The following is a 22,437-nucleotide window of genomic DNA, read 5'->3' as shown; positions in this document are numbered from 1 at the left end:
CTTTTGTTAAGATTTGGACAAATATGCTGATGTTAGCGAAAGAAATTGCATAAATTTATAATTTTACTTCTCATTTGATGTTTTCATGTAATAATTTTATACTTATGAAGAGAAAAATATAACGATGTTTATTTCACTATATATACACATTACATTTATCCCTTTATAAATACAAAAATATACATGATAAATATTAAATGAGAAGCAAAATAAAAAATTTATGTATTTTCTTTACTTACATTAATATTTTTCATCCAAACTCTCACAAAGGGGGATCAAGTGTAAATCGAGAATTTTAAAAAAGAATGTAAGTATAAATTGAAAATTTCTTTAAAAAAATATAATTTAGCATTTTCAAAACAATCTAAATGCAATTAACCCTATATTTTATAAAACGATGTTCTTAAAGTTTATAAGAGATCATATCTTATTTTAAGAAGTTTGCTAAGCTCTTAAAAATGACTTTGAAATTCATTTTGAAAAGAGTTTACAAACTCCTTACATCTTATTTTTCAAACATATAAACTCTTTTCTCTGAAAAGTTATGAAACGCTCTATAACATTTTATAAACTCTCGATCAGTCTATAATAAATTTTAAAAAACTTATAAGCTCACCAGGATACCCTCTTCGCCCAAAGTTTATAAGAAAATCGTGTTTTTAATGTGCTCGTCTAGCAAAACATTATAACAAAGATTTTGATAGACAAAAAAACCTAAAAATGATATAAACAACGCGAAAGCAAAACCTCAAACCTTCCTTTGATGAAAGGTTGCAGCAGATAGAAACAAAGATGAAAAACAAAACCAGCACACAAGGAATCTACATGTGAAATAAGTGTACAAAATCCTTAACTAGAATAATGTCCTGACCCCATCACCAAGCATTAGGTTTAGCAGTTCTTAGAAAAACATGTCTTAGACTAATAAATCACCATTACATCACCACTCCAGCACACTTTGGTCTCAACAGTGAATCTTGATTTCTACTCCCTACCAAATATATGTAGACTCATGTACTCACTTGTAATGAAATAATATATGTGTAGTTGTCCGGGCCTAATGCTGACGCTGCAAATGTTCTAAAATAATAGATACGCTTTGACATTTGAATGTGCATACATGTATTGATTGAGAATGTTGCAGTTTAATATTCGTTGAATGAGACTAGGTACTTACTTTGAAGATGAAATATCATGTGAATAGAAATCCTATGTACATTGATGCCATGCAAACCTAATTCATGATAACACAAAAGTTCGTTTTTATGTCGATGAAAGATTGTAAGCAGTAACAAGAATGTAAGAATTTATACAGCAAAGAGAATCAAAATTTTCTGAATTTAGCTGATCAGATCATATATATATTTTTGCGTGTGTGTGTGTGTTTATCCTTTAAGTCACTGTAAGTTGTAGAATTCGAAACGGATGGCATCTAATGAATTTGAAACTACTTCATCACACATCAAACAATGCAGAACGTACCTAAAAGATGATCCTGTCTTAAGTCTGTCATCAGCTGATCATTGTCATCCAATTATGTGGCAAAACAAAGTCAAAACAATCTTAATTTATTAATGTTGATTAAGAGATAGAGAGACAGACACACACACACACAGAGAGAGAGAGAGAAGGTTCCAACCATAAGAAACAAATTAGCCCCAAGTTGACTGCAATATTTCTAGCAAGTATAGATTCCTCGTTCTCATGGGCTGTAACTTTTGTCACAAAGGCATTTCTGAACTCTATATAAGCATTGTAGAAGATGTTAAAATCTTCACCCTACCTTTGCACCTTAATTGCAGATATATATACACACACAGAGAGATAGATATATTTGCAGAATAAAGCACAGCTGCATGAAAATGGTAAGCAAACCAAATCTACAAACTTATCTTCCTACAGCCTTTCCTAACTAAAAATCCTAATGCTTCTTCCAAGACATTTGCCAAGAATTTTGTTTACTTCTTCTTACATTGTTGTACCATAACTTGCAGGGGGTTCTTCGGAATTTCAACATTCAAAATAAACAGCAAGCAAGGCTGGGAGGACATAGAGCTACTATATTCGTGTTCGGTGAGTAAGAGAAAAATGCAAGTAATTTCTTTTTAACCTCGAAAAGAATGTTGTTTTTTCCATTTGTTTTCTGTACCGGCTTATGATTTTCAATCATTCTTGATCGTGCAGCGATGGCAGCATTGGAGACAATGGCATTTATTTCAAATGGTGTGAGCCTAGTGACCTACTTTTACGGGTACATGAACTTCAGCTTAACCAAATCAGCAACTGCTCTCACAAACTTCATGGGGACAGCATTTCTGCTGTCGTTATTCGGAGGATTTATCTCAGACACTTACTTCTCAAGGTTCAAGACTTGTGTCATCTTCGGCTGCTTGGAAATAGTGGTAAAAGACTATATTTTCACACACTATATATAGTCTTTATCATGAATTTACAACTATGAAAAAATGATGTTATCATCAATTCAACAGAGAACATATTATCAATTAAGGGATAATGACATTGGTATTCACTTAACTTCAAGCATATTATTATATTCCTTCGTAAGAGATGTTAGTGTATTAAAATCATTGGCATAAGACTGAAGATAAATGGTTATACTGTTTTCAGACAGCGTAGTAGCTCCGTCGTATAATGTAATGAATAGTAGCAGCTCAACATTCAATGAAAAGATAAATGCATCAGGTATCTTCATCATGCATGCATCAAAAAAGAGAAAAAAATGAAGAAATGCTATCACTGTTGTACGGAAATCATTTTATAATTCTACGATATATAATAACATGAATAATATAATGATAAAATGAAGTGGTTGACAGTCACTGTAAGCAAAAACAAGATAACGAAGAGAACTTGAAAATGGTGTTGCCTCCAATTTCTTCACTCAAAAAGTTGGAATACCGAAGTCATAGTATGTGAATAATCATCCTAATACTAGGCAGACAGTTAGCATGTCCTAATCATAAAGTTGTAAGTTTAGTTGTATTAAAAGTTGGGAGGATTTGAAAATAAAAGTAAAAAAGAAAGAAAATAGAATATATGGAAAACAGCTTGTATTAAAGCTACAAATGTTGGTAGGAAGTTGCTTATGACTTTTAGCTTAAATCATTTTAATTGCTCAAACTGTAAATAAAATTTACAAAAAGGTTGATAAAAAATCAGTTGTAAATACTCCCATACTCTTTTTAGCTAATAGCTAGTCTGCTGAAACTATTGGCAGAAACATATTGACAGCAAGATCAATGAGCAAAGATTAGCATCTTGAAACTTGAGCAACAATGAAAAACAACAGGAATCTCACCAAAACTAACTTTGGAGTTCTGGGATTCTCGGAATGTAGATAAGTTATAACTATATATATATATATATATATATAAAGATTATGATATCTAGGATTTTCTAAGAATAGGATTCAAGATTATAAACATTATAGAAAAGAAATACAGCAATTAACAGAAGAAACTCTTTTCTTACCTTCTATTTAGATGTCTGAATCAACAAAACCTTTGGATTTCCAGGGGTATGTTCTGCTAGCAGTGCAAGCACATTTCAAACATCTAAGGCCTTTTCCTTGTAAAGATGTGGACCTGAGCAAAACGGCCCAGTGCGAGCGTGCAACTAGCAGTCAGGAGGCAATACTGTTCACAGGTCTTTATTTGGTGGCACTGGGAACCGGAGGAATCAAAGCGGCTCTGCCTTCTCTTGGAGCTGATCAATTTGACGAAACGGACCCCAAGGAGGCTGCTTCTCTCTCAAGCTACTTTAATTGGTTAATGTTTTCAATTACGTTTGGAGCAATGCTTGGGGTGACGTTTTTAGTCTGGATAAGTACCAACCAGGGATGGGATTGGTCATTCGGTGTCTGTGCTATAGCTGTTGCACTGGCTATTCTGTTCCTAAGCATGGGGAAATCAGTTTATCGAACTAACATTCCCAAGGGAAGCCCTTTAGTTCGAATTCTACAGGTACGAGGCTTATCATGAATTTCTTGAACCAGAACTTTCTTTCTCAGGCTTGGGAAAGTTTCCTGATTTCCTGCTTGAATAGGTATTTGTAGTAGCCGTTAGAAACAGAAATCTCCCAGTACCAAATATGGCGCAAGAATTGCATGAGATTTATGATAAAGAAGCTGGACGTAACGAGATTCTGCAAAGGACAGATCAATTTAAGTAAGTCTTTTATGATGCATTATTAACACACAAGAAATTAGAACTCAGACAGGAGAATCTGCAGAGTAATTCATTCAAATCAGACGTATTTCTTGTCAGAATTGAAGGCATACCTTAAGACTTAATTAAAGTAATTAACCCTTTCAGGTGCTTGGATCGCGCTGCAATTCTGAGGAGCTCACAAGATTCCCCCACATATAGTACTTCTGGCTCCTGGAAATTGTGTACTGTCACACAAGTCGAAGAAACAAAGATTCTAGTCCGGATGCTCCCAATAATACTCAGTACTGTTTTCATGAACACCTGTCTGGCCCAGCTTCAGACGTTCTCAATCCAACAGACTACTACTATGGACAGGAAGATAGGAAATTTTCAAATACCAGGACCCTCACTTCCAGTAATCCCCCTGGTATTCATGTTCATCCTACTCCCAATTTATGACCGTCTTTTTGTCCCTTTGGCACGGAAGTTCACAGGAATCCCCACTGGAATCACACAACTCCAACGGGTTGCAGTGGGATTGGTTCTTTCAGCCATCTCCATGGCTGTGAGTGGAATTATTGAGACACACAGGAAAAGAGTAGCCATAAAGCACAATATGGTGGACTCACCAGGGCCCTTACCGATGAGCATATTCTGGATAGGAATCCAGTATGCTATTTTTGGAATGGCCGATATGTTTACAATTGTGGGGCTAATGGAATTCTTCTATGGAGAGAGCTCACTCGGCATGAAGTCGCTGAGCACAGCCATTTCCTGGTGCTCATTGGCTTTCGGATACTATACGAGCACGGTGGTGGTTAATTTGGTGAACAAGGTGAGTGGAGGATGGCTGGCTAATAACAACCTGAACAGGGACAAGCTAGAATATTTCTACTGGCTACTTGCAGGAGTTAGCGTGGTGAATTTCGGGGTCTATTTAGTATGTGCGTCATGGTATAGATACAAGAAGGTAGAAGTGAAACAAGAACAGAGTGGTCCCATGGATTATGTTGAGGAGAGAATTGACGTGAGCGTTAAAAGGAGTTCTACCCCTTAAAATATTATGTACTATGGGATCCTTCCCTTTGGTAAATCAACAGCTTCAGCAACTATAACAGGGTCCTTGATCAAGTAACTAATCTCAGAATTCTGAGAGAGGCAAAGAATGTGTCTAAATATCCATCATATGTTATCAGCAAGTTGAATAATACTGTCTATTTGCTAAACTGAAAATGTAATGTTTTCGACTGAAGTGAGAATCGGTAAATAGACAGAAATCACCTTCTACATTTATACACTAACAGCACAAATGAAAGCGTACTAACTTTCAGGATTTTAAAACGCCAGATGTGTACACATGCAAGTGAATACTTACACAAAGAAAATTTGATCTTGATGAAGAAAAATCTGTAATTGCATTTCATACAGGTGACTTGGTTTCACTGTTCCTTTACAAATCAAGCGATGTGCTCGAGCAGATCATTCTGTATATATGAACAAGTTTTTATACAGAGGAGGAGAGAAACACGCTCGACAATCACCATCACTTTCCTACCATTTCACATCCAGTGTCAGTGCCTCAGGTGGGACAAGGATAGACGGAAACTTGGTGAAGGAAAGATTCGACAATAAACTACTCCAAGAAATTGAGTCTATGTCAATAAAAGGTCTAACCTTCTTGATGACTAAGGGCTTCAATACCTCACCATCAAGCCTCGCCACTACTTCAAACCATACACGCTCAACAATAGGCCTTGTTCTCCACTGAGCTAACGTACTCCAGTAAGTATCATTGCTTCTGATATTCCTTTCCAGTTCCAACTGAAAGCGATATATGGTCGATGCTCCAATCCTTGCCCTGAAAGATCGCAACAAAACATTTGGATTGGGTTTCTCATCCAGGAAACTGCTCAGGACTTTTAAAGCTACTCTAAGGCTCAAAGGACTAAAAAACTGTCTTGGCTTCTCATAGTTTGGCCACAGATAGCACTTGTCTGGTAGTAATTCAATCGCATTTCTGGAGGAAAAGACAGTCCTGAGAGCAGCTGATTTTTTACTTCTGTAGGCCACTACTGATGCAGAACCCAGAATGCGTATAGGGAGTAATTTTGTGCATGATGCAGGCCAAATAGATTCAATTTCATTCCACTTTCTATAAGTGAAAATGCGATATAGAGGTTGATGAGGATCAGGAGGATGAAATGTAGAAATTCCTTCAGCACCTTGTACTTCAACAGTGACGCCTTCACCAACTGATATTCGCCTCAAACCAGAGTGTGTAGTATTAAACTGAAAATATACAGCGAAGGCAAAATAAAGACAAATCCCAGTGAAAGCACTATCTCGTACTACAAACACAGTTATTACAAAACCAGATAAATATTTAGCATGTTAACACCAAAATTGCCTTCGATAGTTGAAAATATAGCGAGTGAGAAGGCATGACCTTGATGAGAGAGAAACAAGAAGCACAAAACTATTTGCAGTACCACATCCACAAAAATGCCAAGTGCCAAGACAACAATGAAGCATAAATGACGACTTGAGGCAGGCATTGTATCTCCCGCACTCTAAATCCAATTGTCATTAATGGATTAAAAAGTCTTTATATCTTACACTCAAACCAAAAGAAAAAGTTCTCTTTTTGCGATAATTTAATTTTCTTTTATCCAGAATCATCTATCCAAGAAAATAGCCTCCTCCAACATCTCAAAAACATTGAAACATATCAATTGATATAACTTAATCCTAACTGTTTCAATACTATTTCTTTTTTCAAACTATATTTTCAATTTCAACTCCAGAACATGGTATTTCACTTAAACATTAACTAAATAACAAAATTCAAATGATGAGTCAATAACTCACCGTCAGGGGTAAAGCTTTTTAGATTAGCATGCAAATGATTGGCAACATCAGTATGACGAGAGAGAAAATGTACATACAGGCAACATAAGTGAGAGCTGATCATCATCTCTAGCGGCCTGCAACTCGAAAGGGCCTTCAATCTTAAAACTATCAACCACCGCCTTAGAACCAATTTCCCTAACCAAACTCTCAAAGTTTGATGACCCATTTTTCCTCAGCACCGCAAGTTTCTTCCATTCCGGCGCTTCCTCATACACCTTGAACACAATTTCACTCTTCCCAATCCGAACCCGGAACTCCCGTGTTTGCACCGTACCATATTTCGCTTTCTTCACATCTAGTTCTGAAACTCGAATATCCTCCAATGCCCACTTCTCTTTATTGGTAATAGCATCCAAAACACCCTGAAATCACACAAAAATTCCAACTCAAAAGGAAACCAATGTCGTCCAGTTTTCCTTTCCAACTTCAAAGGCATAATTTCTAATTAACTAGTTTAATATCAAGAAAGAAACAAAGCCCGGAAGGTCGCAATTACCAAAATCAACTGAAAACGCTTAAATTGAAGAATATAACTGACCTGTAAAAGATGAGGGGCTTGAGGAGCGACACCCGATTCAATGAAGGCGGTAACTTTGGGAAAGAGGAAGTGAGAAATGTTGAAGGGGGGTGGCGGGGGAGCTATTGATGAGCGAACCAACAGAAGTTTTTGAACACTTAAGAGCAAAAGAAGAGTAAAAATTCGGCCGCGAATTGCAGCAGTGGGAGACATGATTGAGAAATGAATGAACAGAATTATAGGCAATAGGATCCTCGGCGGGGGGCAGGGGTAGGGGGACTGGGAGAGGGCTTGCACGCTAACTTGATCGGGGATCTGAGTCAAGTTAACGATAATGGGCTTTCCGTGAGAAGTTTTGACATTTGGGTGTCAACTCTACAAAATTGCTTAAGACTAGATCCACTTCGATCTCGCTTTGCATTATCAGTAAAAATGAGAAAAAAATAAGAATAATATTTATTATTGGAATCAATATATAGTTTAAATAATTGATGTAATATTTTGTAACTTGGATTTCCAAACAAGTGGAGTAATTAGGGACTGGATGGACAATTCTTACACAAATCAAATTTAGCCAACTACAAGCATAATAATTTAACATATAATTAGTCACTTTTCTTAAATTATGCACCATTCTTAATGCAAATATATTGTATTTGACATATAATTGATTCAATCCATACAAATTTGATCTGAATTAAAATTTTCTCAGGCAAGAGTCCCAATTTTTCTAATGGGATGAGTATACCTACTCTTATTATCCAAGTTAAATTCATGTTACACCCGGTTATCGTTCATGTCATCCTCCTAATTTTCCTACAGCTGTCGAAGTGGAAGAAAATCACTCAAGAAAGGAAAATTTCACGTTGAACCGGACCTGTTTTACAGACACATTACAGATACGATGCGGTCTTTACAAAGCAACTGATGAATATAATCAGCAATAGCAACATCTCCCAGAACGCCAGTCTCACCAGACTACTATCAGTAGTAGTTGGTTCTGCTTGCAATCGGCAGCACTTGCATAGGTGAAATTCTTGGATGGACTTAGATCATTGATGGCAAGTGGCAGAAAGTAGAAAACACTGGCAGCTGTTATCTGATTGTCTCGACATGGTACACCGCGGTCTGGCCCTTTTTCCGAAAACTCCATCTGCCACCAAAACAAATGACTACCAAAGAGTAATCTGCAAATGTGTTGCTTGTGATCAAACCACCAGGCATCCCATATTCAAATATATAGACCAATTTCAATTTTCATCCCAATAAAGCTGCTGAACGAAAATGGAACTCATCATATGAAGAATTCAGGACTAGCCACTCTTAGGCTATTGGTGGTAGTCTCGACATTATGATGGATAAAGATGATCCATCACCAAAAACACTCGAGTACTAAGAAGGTTGAGTAAATATTCACAGGAACCTGAATTAGCCCAGTGGGCTAGGGGCAATGGTTGTTAATACACAAACTCGGTGAACAATCTGAGAAACAAGAAGGTGAAGTATCACGAGAATGCAACAGCACTACTCAGCTGGGATGTGTTGTACAGAGTGTCGGATACTTTTGAAGGGGGCCAATATCGGAAGACTGATCTACCAACAATGTTTTTGATAGGCAGTGGACCCCTGAAAAACGCAACAATTGTGACTCAAAATCCATGCACTTCTTAAGATTATAGAAATCCAATTGGTAGTTAAAATATATAAAGCATAGTTCTTTCTCTCCAACTTCATATCTGTTAATTTGTTATAAATTCAGATTTCATGCACAAGTTAGGTCAGATACTTTTCACACCCATCACCAGCATAATATGTATGCTAACCAGAGAAGGAAAGGAAAGAAACAAAAAGAACGATAGATTGATAATGTCTTTCAGATTTTTAAGAGGAAACATAACTAGAATACTGGCAATGATTAATCATACTGCAATATATTCATTACCAGTTATGAGAGTCGAAGCTGTTATTCCGGTTGTCTCCCAATACAAACACATAGCCTTCGGGTACACGCTATAAGAATAAAAATAACAAATAAGTTCACCCATTTCATATGATGCCAAGGACACAAGGAGAGAAAAAAGAATAACAAGCACAAAGAGTTACCACTGGGTCCATTTCATATTCAAGTGGCTCCAAGATGAAATCCTCATCTTGAGCAATACCATTGACCAACAATTTCCCATCACGGACCTGCATAAGATATAAATATTAGACCCATTGAAGGAGAAGATGAGACCAAAAGCAAATAGACTTGACAACCAATTGATGTTACTTACTTCTACATAGTCACCAGCTTTTGCTACAACTCTTTTTATAAATACATCGGATGAACTAAATCCAATTTCCTGCGCAGAACATCACAACAATCAAGAACATGTCAACTCCATGATCAGACAATCAGAGTGAACAATCTGACAATGCATCACATACGAAATACAAAATACCTGAAGAATTGAGGGAGCCTTAAAAATGACGATGTCCGAGACTTTAGGCTGCTTGAAAATATAAGAAACCTGGAAACCTCCCAAATAAACAAGAGCAAGCAGGGTTTAGCTCGCAAATTCTAATTTTATGATCCCAATCTCTCGTCTGAAGCTCAGTAGGAACTAATCAAAAATCTGATATATATGATTGCATCTAGACTATCTAAAGTTAACTTCTGGCCTTTAAGACTGAAGCCTACTGTTGCTAAGAACATGTTATGATTCAAATCTTGAAATTAGTTGCAATCATCTAGTACCATTTTACACCTCAATAAAAACTAAAAAATAACATAACAGCACAACTATTGTGATGCGGCATGAAGAAACATCACTACTATCTGATTGTTTTCTCACAAGTTGCAAGTTTGAAAGTTTTTCCTCGGAGCAACAGTTTGATAGCACTGCCATCAACCTAAAATACAGACATACAGAATATGTAAAGAAGCAAGTGGGTTATCATAAAACAAAATATCCAGAACTGCTACGTAAATCAAACTAATGCACCAGAAAACTGATTCTGGTTTCTGAGCACAAGCATCTTGATCGAATACTCTGTCTTATTCAGATCCACATCCAATATTCTACATAAGAAATTGTATTTCAAAACTTTAGTTAAGCAGAGGTCTAGGTTTCCCATTTCTTTTGATGAAAATGAGTGATGTACTACGCAGCACAATTCAACAAATTATAATCCAGTACGACCCAGTTAGAGATACTCATGCTACTTGAACAATTAAAAGTCATAAGATGATACATTAAATCAGAAAAAACATAACCTGCATCAAAACTTTACCTTCTCGGCTAGAATCCGATCGCCCACATCAAGGGTTGGGTACATAGAGGTCGAGGGAATCGACCTCGGCTCAGCCAAAGTCGACTTAAAAAGAATGCTAACACTGAAAGCAGTCAGAGCAGCCTTAGCATCTTCAGAGCTCATGCACATGTTCATCAATTTCAACAGCCAGCTATTACTACTGCTACCACTACTCTGTGGCAAAACGCTCGGGCTACTAGCACCACCACTCTTGGCCATGGCAAATGCCTCTGAACCCTTACTACCACCACCACTTACACTTTCAGTCTTGGGTGTAACTTTGCTGCTGGTGGCGCTGCTGCTACTAAGAAGGGCCCCTCCTCTATCCACCTCGGTGCTCGTGGGTTCATTACACGGTAACCACTTAGAACCTGGTAGGAACGGAATGAACGACGATGCTTTAAGCGGCGAAATTCCCAAAACACTTACGCTAGAAGAAGTTCCCATTGACTGCTTCATCAAAGAGATTAATCCCATAACCACAGGCGACTGCGTCTCTCCACCAAGAATTTCCCTGGCCAGAGTCGAATACATGGATGCAGTCGGATTGACGGGAATTGAGTCCGATTTGGGGCGGCGGAAGTCGGAGTAACCGGAGTCTGGCCTCTGTGAGGGCGAGTGTTGAAAGATTCGTGATCGCCCTGCGCACTCGTTGAAGAACCGGGAGGCGGAGCATTTCCCGGAAGCGGCGAGGTTTGAGGCGACGGACGCCGAGAAGGTGACGGTGAATCTGATAGCCATAACGGCGAATTCTACGAAGATGATCAAGAAGAAAAGGAAAATTTCGGGTCCCGCAAGGTCCCTCGAGATGAGCGACTGCTCTAGAAGGCTAATAACGCCATCGGAACAAAAGAGATCAGTGATGAACCAAACGGATAAGAGTGGAATTGAAAGGTGAGCTTATATCAGTGGGTAGAAGCGGAAGCTGAGAAGGGTACCAAGTAAAAACCCGGAAAAACGTAGCCTCAGACGCGGCGGAGACAGGGCGGAGCTTTTCCGGAGAAAGGGGAGGAATGGCTAGATGGCAGGAGGGGGGGGATTTGGGAGTGGCCAAAAATTCAACAACGTAGACTGGAATTGGGGTTTAATAAATGAGATGGCCGCTACTATTACTCATTTAAATTTGTGTAAAATATACTCTGCCCCCTCAACTATTAATCTCGTAACAATTATCCCCACAATTAATAAATATAACACTTATTCCTCATAATTAAAATTTTAGATAATATTACTCTTATATTATTTATATATATTTAGTTCAAAAAAAATTATAGTAATTTTTCATTATAAATTTAATCAAAAATTTCTTAATTAAAAAAGATATCATTTATTTACAACAATTTAAAGTAAAACATAATTAGTGAATTAAATACTTCGAATTCTATTTTTTAGTTTTTACAAACTTAAAGTTAATAAATGAGTACAACAAATACACCAAAAAAAATTATGAAAATATTTTATTGATTTAATGACAAAATTAAGTTATTAACTATTTATTCTGTTAGATAAAAGTGAATAGTTAAATATTGATTCTTTTAACATATTTTTTCAAAAAAATATGACAAAATAAATTTATTTATTTATTTCTAAAAATATTTAACTTTTGATTTAGCATATGTATATTTCTCAATTTTTTTTAAGAAGCATATATGGGTTGTTGGTTATATTATATTTATTGTGAATCTACTATATATATTAATTTATACTCCACTTTTAATGTAAATTATTCACTTATTAAAAAAATAATTTGATGCTAATTTAATGTGCAAAATACTAAAATATATTAAAAATAATATAATTGTTCAAGATACGAGGAGCATTTTTATCGAACCAAGGGGGTTAATGTTACATTTGTTAGTTACGAGGTAAATGTCACGTGACGAATAATTCAGGAAAGCAAAATGTATTTTACCCTTTAAATTACAATATGCTGCTAAATTAAATTAAATTATTCGATACTCAACTAAAATTATTCGATAAAATTCGTCTGAATTCAATTAGTTAAACTTAATAAACTAAATTTGACCAAAAAAAAGAAGTTATTTGGTCAATATTCAAGTTTGTCTCGAGTTCATTTCGATCAGTGTAAAATAATAAAATATATTTAAAATTATTAAATTATTCAAATTCAATTGATATTTAATACAACTTGCTGAATTTTTTAAACTCAATAATAATTCAAATAAAATTAACAATGACATGATATTTATTTTTGTATTTTTATACCTTATCTATGTATTTTTTTTATTTTCAACTTTCGATATATAATATATATATATACACACTTATATATAATATAAAAAGACATGATTTGACAATAAACAGTGATTTTTATCTCTCTAAAATACAACATTAAACATATAATATTATATATATATATATAATATAAAAATATATTATAAAAGAGATATGATTTAATATTGAACAGTGCTTTTTTGTTTCCTAAATCTCAACATAAAACCTACGCCACTATTTTAAAATATTTTAAATTGCCTCAAAATACAAATTCAAACATACCATCTATTTTCAACACACTTACTTATCTTTATCTCTCTATTTTCAAACACAAAACAAAACACCCAAATCACAAATTCAAACACTATGATTGGATTCAGACCTAGTTTAGACATGGGATCCATTAAGATAGACTCAAAAAAATTTTAAAATAATACTAATATAAAAAATATGAGATAATAATATTAACTTTATTTTATAATTTATACGTACATATTTCACACGATGAAACATTAATTTAGAATATGTGGAAATTATATAAGTATAAAAGATTTGTAAACTATTTATATTATTATTTTAATTTATAAAAATATTAAGCTCATGTAGTATATATAAGTATAAATAAACTATACATATTTATATATATGTACAAATATATTTTATATAAAAATATAAAAAAAATATTTAAAAAGATTACAAAATGATTAAGATGAGTTCGAATCAAATCACTAACAGCTGAAATCCATCCTGAAATTTATTTAAAATTTCAAATTTGCTCCAATTAAATCGAGTCTGAGTTAATCTGACTTATTGCCATTCGTAAGTTATTGAATGTTAGTTTTTTTTTTTTTATTTTTGATCGAAAAAAATAAAAATAAAAATAATAATAATAATTATTAAAAAAAAACACTATCATTGAATGGTTGTTTGAAGCAAGTAGGTAAGCGCATTTTGTTTACTTGACTTTTCAAATATTTTGACTATGTTCTTTTAGTTGACTGGGTGAGGAGCATTGCTCCACACCTGAAATCGTGTTTTATTTTTTTTAAATAAAATTTAGCCACAGGCAATAGTTATTCATTTATAATCAGATGAATATGACACAGATATTAAAATAAAAAATTAATATATAATTAAAAACAGAATAAGTGATATACATATGTTCGTAAAAATATTTAAATGTCTAAATGACATTTTAAATTTTAGTATTGCGATGTCATAAATTATTAGCTGTGAACAAAAAATGATACGTCTCAAATTATTTAAACTTCTTTATTTTTCATTTTAAGCTATTTTTAATAATATTTCGATGGAATTTAAATTCATTTAATATAAAATCATTTGAAAACAGTTTTTCAAATCCCTTTTTCAAATATAAATCCGTAAATCCAAATGAAGTCTGAATGTATCTAATTAAAATACATATTGACAATTAAAATTAGTTATTCTAAAACCCTTATATTTAATAAGGGAAAAATGCAAGCGATCCCTGCGTGATATTGTAAATGAACAAATTACCACTCTATAATTTATTTATTTTTTCAATTTACCCTCCTATACTTTTTTTAAAATGCAATAATTTATCTCCCTATATTTTCTAAAATAAAGCAATTTACCTCCCTAGATAAGGAGTAAAATTACAGTATTTTAAAAAATATAAAGTACTAAATTGTTATTTTTTTCATAAAAAATAATTTATTCATTTATAATATCACATAAACATAAATTGCGTTATCCTTTACGGAAAGGAGAGGCATGTGTAGGGGGAACCTCCCGCTGTCTAGGTGGTCGCCATGTCCGCAGCCTCTTGGGATTTCTCGAAACTCCAATGGGCCTTCCCGAAACTTTTCGCTTAATGGACCCCTCGCATGGATTTAGGGACTCTTTCTTGGGCGTTATATTTTTTGAGACATCATTCAAATTAATAATTTTTTTTTATAATACTTTGACACGACGTTACTAACAATTCTAAATTATATAAAAAAAACTAACTATCAATGCATTTAAGTAGAAAATATATTTGATTTGACATCTCTAATAATAAAAATATAAATAAAACTATTATTTTTGTAAAATAAAAAGTATAGATTTGACACCATTAAAAACATAAAATAATCTCATTAACTAATTAAATATATTCTTATTTTCACCTAAAACTCTATACAAAATTGAAATAATTCATTTCTGGTCGAAAATTGAAAATGAAAATTCGGGCTATTTCTGAATTTTCTCCTAATGAAAAATATAATATGTAATTTGGATTGATTCATTATAATAATTCTCATCATCATCATCATCATCATCTTTAGATAAATTAGATTAATTCATAGAGATGTTCATAAAATAAGTCAGCTCAAAAAGGTTCGAGCTGCCCATGAAAGAAGAAAGAAAATGAAAGCTCACGGCATCCTTTAGGAGGCCCAGGACATGCCACGCTTATAACGTTCCCAGGAAACCAAGGATGTCCCAGCCCACAATTCAATTAGGCAGGCCTAGACATCCTAAATAGCCCAAGAAATCCAGGAAGAAGGAAGGAGATCAGGGACATCCCGACTCGGATCATGATTAAAGCCCAATAAAGTATTCGCTCTAAAATACCCACACACGTAGCAGTCCACTCTCCCACGTGACTTGTCAGCAGTCACTTGGATCACATCAGCTCTAGCAAGGAGAACCCTCCTCACGGCTAGGATTCTTTGCAGACAAGGGGTCTTCTTAGACAAAGAGGACTCCTACTAACTCACATCCAGCTGCAGATAAGGACGACATACTCCTCATCCTAACAATCTCAACTAATCTCTACGAATATCTAAGGAGTGGAATAGACCCCCAACTGAGGGAGGCACTCCCCTATAAATACAGCTTTGGTCCCTCTAGGCGAGGGACTTCTCACTCTTTAAACACCTCTCTGACTCTCTAAACTATCTTTTAAGGTCTATCTAAGCATATTATCACGTGTTCTTACACTTTTCATCAACTTTATTCATAATATCCCGATTTTAATTAAATTCACTTACTTTTTCACTTTATTCAATTTCAAATCCAATACTAAGTGCTAACACCTTTTTTGCAAGTCCCCCCTTCAAGATTCGCATTCATTTAGGCCCAAATCTTGAATGATTGTTCAATTTCATTGAACCCGTGCGTTTTTTTAACACATAACATATGAATCACTAAATTTTGACATAAATTTATAAGTAACAAAATAGATTGCATAACTCATACTACATACCTCATATAAATATAAAACTCAAAAATAGATATAAAAAATCATAAGTTAATTATTAGGACTTTTCAAGTTAAAAAAGTATAAGAGATTACAAATATATATTAAAATATAATTTAAAATTTAAATGTGTCATATGAAATAATTACTTTTAAAAAATATTAAAATGACTAATTGTTGATTAAGCTTTTGATTTCATTATATATATATATAAAATAAAATAAAATAAAAATAATTAAAATTATTCAACCATCATCAATATTATTATTGTTATTATTATCCTCATCTTTAGATTAATTCATAAGAAGAATAACTAAATTTTACATAAATATATACGTAATAAAATAAATTACATAATGCATATTATGTATCTTGATATAAATATAAAACTCAAAAATAAATATAAAAAAGCATAAGTTAATTGTTAGGACTTGTCAATTTAAAAAAGTATAAGAGATTACAAATATATTAAAATATAACATAAAATTTATATGTGCCATATTAAATAATTAGTTTAAAAAAATATTAGAATTTACTAAGTTGTTGATTAAGCTTGTTTTTGTATAAAGATTAAATATATAAATAAAAGTACCATAGTTTATTATTGTCTAAAATAAAATATATGATATTGATTAATAATTATAATATATGGTCAATTTTGAGTATAAAATTGATAAAGTATTGAATATAAAATAAAAATTTTAAAATTTTTAAAAAGAAAAATATATATAAAAATATTTAAATAAAATTCACGAGCCGATGAACTGAGGAACATGAGCTCGAGCTCGAATAGCTCAAAATCGAGTCTCGCGAACCGACTCAACTCATCTGCGGCTTCTAATCTGAATCTATGGATTTGACTTATGTGATTTATTTCAAATCTAGCTAGGAATGAAAACGGGGCAGGTTTCGCTCATATGAGCCCTACCCACCTTAGTTTAAATTGGATCCAGAATCCTTTCAAGGACCCGCCCCGAGTGTAGCAATTTTTTTCAGCGGACTTGCATTCTGTGGAGCTCTACATTAACCCAACCCAAAGAAAACAACTCCATGGACTGGGCCATGAGTTCGTATAAATGGGCTCTCTAAATCCACCACCGCAGAGACAACCACTCTACCTATGCTTATATAATAAAGTATATTATAACGACTTCTCTTGATATTTGATATAATTATAAATATTTTATTATAATATAAAAATTTACTAATACTTTTAATTTTAAAAGTCATTAATAACTATTTTAATATGTTAGTTTCTGAAAAGTTTTCATCTATTTTTTTTATCTATTTTTTTGTGATTAACTGACTAAAATGCAATTTATAGGCAATGGATTATAATTTAGTTATTTTTTATAAACAAGTATTAATTTTTACGAACTAAATGGATAATATATTTATAATTTTTCAAATTTTCCCCTATGCCGTCTAATTTTTTTATAATTTTTAATTTTTTTAAAAAAAATACAGTAAGGGCAAAATTGATAATTTCAGACCTTCATATAAGGATTACATAATTTTATCAAATATTAGAGAGTATTAGTAATTTTCCACACAACGATTGGGTATTTGTAATTATGTTAAATCCAAATGAGCTTCTTGTAATTTACCCTATATAATAACATTATAAATGTTAAAATCCCAGCAGCTATTTATAATAGGATAAATTATATTTTGTCATCCGAACTATGTCTGTTTTCACACTTTGTCATCTAAATTCTTTTTTGTATCAATTTACCATCTCAACTTTGAAAAATATGCACTTTGTCATATATGACGCTTTCTTGTGGCTTTTTTGTCAATAAAACATCACACGCAGTGCAGATGTAAAAAATATCTCATAACATTGCCCTTAAATATCATATATGCACTGCATGTTGTGTTTTTTTGGCAGAAAGATCAATTGAAAAACGATCATATGTGACAGAGTACAAGTTTCGCAAAGCTAAAATGACAAATTGATAAAAAAAAAAAAAAAAAGAGAGAAAGTATGTAAATGAGTATAGTTCAAATATCAAAATATAATTTGCTATTTATAATATAATAATATACTTTTCATTTTTATGATAAAGATTAAGACATGATCATCGGATCCGAAGAACAAAGTGACAGGACCCATCTATATACAGCACAACGACGGTGGATTAAATTGATTCAATTTTAATTAATTTTATTTATTACTAAGAAAATTCTATTTATTTTAAATTAATAATTTAATTTATATTTATCTACATATTCATCTACACAATATTTTACTTATAAAAAGAAAATCTTATTGGAACTTAAGAATTTAAAATTCGTTGTGACATTAAATCTTTTTTTCTAGTTTTTTTTTGAAAATTTTAATTATTTAGAAATTTATATTTATTTTAAATTAATAATTCAATTAGTATTTATCTACAAAATCATCTACGCAATATTTACTTATCAAGAAAAAATCTTATTGAAACTAAAGAATTTAAATTTTTTTTGCAGCATTGAATTGTCTAAACAAGTTCGCCAGATTTATTACTATAAATATGAAATTCTTGATTTAAAATTTATTCGTCCAAATACAACACGAGATAATATGAATATTAGAGTGTAACGGAGAGGACGGGAACATTAAACTTTAATTTTTTTTAAAAAAATAATTTTCCGTCTACATATACATTTCAAGTATTTATTTATTTTTAATTCAAACCGACATTGTAAAAATATTAAACAATTAGAATATAGTTAAATTGGTATTAACGACTGCCGTTGAAATTTAATTTAATCGACGAAATTGAGGTTCTATAACTTTATGACCTATGTAACGATATTTTTATTTATTGTAAATATTTGATATCGAGAATTAACATATCGATTATTGATTATTAAAAATCACAATGTAATTGATTCATTTGAAAAAATAAAATTAATATTATGTTGGAATTGCATAATGTATGTGATTTAATATGTTTGGTAATAATTGTGTCTCCACGGCGTGAAGAGAAGCAGCTGCTGAATTTGGCTTTTTGGGTAAAGTTATTATTATTAATTATGGTTAATTATAGTTAGACCCCTCTAAAAATATAAAATTACACTTTCTCTAAAAAAAATTTAAAATTATACTTATACCCCTTCAAAAAATTCAAGTGAGGGTTCTTCATAGATAAGGTGGCTTAGAGCACATGGTTGTATCGTATTATTTGTTTTTTTTTTTTTATTTATATCTGACCTTCTTTCGTTATGATTTGAACGAAAAAAATTTGACTTATAAATTTTTAATTTTGTCCTTTCATTTAATATACCAATGTGTATTTTTATACTTATAGAGGGATAAAAATAATGTACATATATACATAGTGAAGTTAATATTATTATATTTTTTCCTCTTATAAATTTAAATTAATACATGAAAATGTTAAATTAGCGGTGAAATTAAAAGTTTATGTAAAACTTCTTTGACTAACGTCAGCATCTTTCATTCAAGCCTGCATGGAAGGGGATCAGGCGTAAACAATGAATTTTTAGAGGGGTGTAAATGTAATTTTGATGGTTTTCAAAAAATATGATTTTATATTTTTAAAAGAATTTAAATATGATTAACTCAATTAATTAATAATTATGTTGTAAAAGTAAAATAGCATGAAAAAATCCCATATCATATTCATATCCTCTGCTCTCAAAGTTGTGTGGGGGGGCTGTAGCTTTTGTCGGCTAATCCTCACAATTTTTTTTCCCAAAAGCACTTTTGCTGGATTCAACAAACACGCTTTTATTTATTTCAATATGGGATCACCATTCCCAAAATTGATTTATTATTTATTTTATATTTATTTGTCATCTAGTTGCTTTAGAAAAATAAAAAATATTGCATCAATGACACTACAAATTCTTTCTTTTTTGTGGGAAAATTAAATTAAGTTGGCTATAAAAATTTAATTTTTTTAAAGTATCCGCACAAGAATAGAAATAACAACGGAACTATTTTAATCCAACTCGAGACTCAAAAATTATGGCATTTTTTTTAAATGAATCCGATAATTCGGTATTAATCCATTCGATTTTCAGTACACTATTCCAGCATACCGAATGAAAAATCGATTCGATTAACCGAATTAAACAGCCCTACGTAAAAACAATCGTTGACACAAATATGATATTATTAACTAATACAAATACGAGATATGGCAATTTTTTAATCTTAAGATGCAACGCTATTCTGAAATAATTTTATTCTTTTAATATTTATATACACACAAATATATACATAGACATTTGTTAATAAATTTAGAAATAATCACATCTATACCTCATGACTCATAATTTATTTATATAAATCATTCTCGTTTTTTGAAAAAAGTATACATACATCAAATAGAAACCTTGACATTATTTATACAAATCACCAATTTTTATACAAAAATAATTACACATACACCCCTAAAAAATATCAATAATATTTCACAAATTGCTCGTATTTTTTGACCGTTATGGTAATTTTTGTAATTACCTAAAAGAATATAAATAACTTATATAAAAAAATATAGATTAAAGAATGTAAATGTAATTATTTTATAAAATTTTTGAAAATATTAATGTAATTTATATAAAAAATAATTATTATCTATGGAAAAATATAAAAGAGAGGAAAAGTTATTAACACGCGCGCACACACAGCGAGATCCACTACGGTCAACTTCAAAGTCCTAGGTAGATTGAGAAAAAAACTCTTTTGTTTCTAGCAAACATCGTTGTCCGAAGCGTTCTATTCCCACTCTCACGCGCTTATGCCGCTTAACTCTCAACCCTCAATTTCCTACCGGAATTGGAATATATGGTAGATATATTTATAATGATTTAAATTGATTGTTATTTTAAATAATTTATGGATTCAACTAATATATTAATATAATTAAAATTATTATATTGATTCAATAAATAGTTAATAATTTATGCTGGTTGGCCTGTTCGTTTGTGTTTTAATTTTTTAAAAAATAATTAAATTAAAAATATATTTCTATATAAGTATTCGTGATAAAAATATATTGATTTGATACAATGGTATGATATATAACACGAATTGATTAATTAAGGATCATGTTCTCCTTTCACATGAAAATTTATATAAAATTAAAAATACATTATTTTTCACTGAAAAATTAAAAAATGTATATATCAGCTTATTATTGAAAATAAGCTGAAAATAATTTTTTGTATTTACAGTTTTTCTTTTTAAATTATTTAAATTGAATTGGTCTAAATTAAAAGTTATAAGCAATTTTTCTATCAATTTTTTCAGTTTATTGGTAAAATTATAAATATTAAATTATTTTTCAAACACTTTAATTTTTTTTTTCCAAACACTTTCAACTTTTGCTATTACTTGAATCGATAATCCAAAATTATTTGAAATCAGCCAATACAAATTTATCTCTGGCTAAGTAGAGGAATTCTTATTCAAATCAAATTGAGAGAAATATAACTGATTCGATAACAAATATAATTACTAGGGATTATGACATTGTTCTCTCATGATGTTTAGTGTAATTATATCTAATACTTTTGACATTTGTTTTCATTCAATAAATAGATTCATACGTTAATAAAATTCAAGAAAATTGCTACACATTAAAAAAAAAAAAAGAATAAAAATCCATATTATACCCCTATTTGACTTATACGTATTACTACATATTATACAGATATTTCGTGACTAAGTTACTCTTATGAGGATGTAGATATACCTTCCTTCATGCATTATATGTGAAGACGTATAAGGGTAGTTTGGTCAAAAAATACTTATTTAGCCTGCAATAAGTATGTAATTAGTAAGTTAATATGAGATAAATATGAATTTTCATTCAACTTTTTTGTTGATATTAGCATATTTCATGAAATTTTATTAGTGAATAAATTTATTTTTTGGACGGAAACAAACGTAAACACATACTAATATAATTTTTCAACCCACAAACAACTATGTATAATTATATTAGAATTAGAAAAAGAACAATATAGTTATTTTTAATTAGGGTAAATTACAACGACCTCCCCTGAGATTTGTCATAATTACAAATACCTCTTTTTATTTAAAAAATTATAAATACCCCTGATGT

General features: G+C 31.6%; 3 protein-coding genes across 3 annotated transcripts; 1 reads left to right on the top strand and 2 right to left on the bottom strand.

Moving 5' to 3' along the window:
- The first annotated feature begins 1,728 nt into the window (after window positions 1-1,728).
- LOC105166309 (protein NRT1/ PTR FAMILY 4.5) lies at window positions 1,729-5,402 on the top strand. The gene is made up of 6 exons (XM_020695497.2): window positions 1,729-1,865; window positions 1,995-2,073; window positions 2,185-2,402; window positions 3,537-3,983; window positions 4,066-4,187; window positions 4,335-5,402. The coding sequence occupies exons 1-6, from the start codon at window positions 1,857-1,859 to the stop codon at window positions 5,224-5,226; spliced, it is 1,767 nt and encodes a 588-aa protein (XP_020551156.1). The 5' UTR covers window positions 1,729-1,856; the 3' UTR covers window positions 5,227-5,402.
- Window positions 5,403-5,554: 152 nt separating this feature from the next.
- On the bottom strand, window positions 5,555-7,980 carry LOC105166216 (protein TUNICAMYCIN INDUCED 1). Its single transcript, XM_011085487.3, has 3 exons — window positions 7,618-7,980; window positions 7,115-7,441; window positions 5,555-6,458 (listed from the first exon to the last, which is right to left on the bottom strand). The coding sequence occupies exons 1-3, from the start codon at window positions 7,807-7,809 to the stop codon at window positions 5,721-5,723; spliced, it is 1,257 nt and encodes a 418-aa protein (XP_011083789.1). The 5' UTR covers window positions 7,810-7,980; the 3' UTR covers window positions 5,555-5,720.
- Window positions 7,981-8,437: 457 nt separating this feature from the next.
- On the bottom strand, window positions 8,438-11,974 carry LOC105166217 (thylakoidal processing peptidase 1, chloroplastic). The gene is made up of 6 exons (XM_011085488.3): window positions 10,873-11,974; window positions 10,041-10,109; window positions 9,873-9,941; window positions 9,700-9,786; window positions 9,539-9,606; window positions 8,438-9,222 (listed from the first exon to the last, which is right to left on the bottom strand). The coding sequence occupies exons 1-6, from the start codon at window positions 11,632-11,634 to the stop codon at window positions 9,102-9,104; spliced, it is 1,176 nt and encodes a 391-aa protein (XP_011083790.1). The 5' UTR covers window positions 11,635-11,974; the 3' UTR covers window positions 8,438-9,101.
- Window positions 11,975-22,437: the final 10,463 nt, after the last annotated feature.

The sequence above is a fragment of the Sesamum indicum genome, linkage group LG7 (genome assembly GCF_026168435.1).
Source record: "Sesamum indicum cultivar Baizhima isolate 11 linkage group LG7, ASM2616843v1, whole genome shotgun sequence".
In the NCBI taxonomy this organism is placed as follows: domain Eukaryota; kingdom Viridiplantae; phylum Streptophyta; class Magnoliopsida; order Lamiales; family Pedaliaceae; genus Sesamum; species Sesamum indicum.
This window is presented reverse-complemented; position numbering and strand designations above follow the sequence as displayed.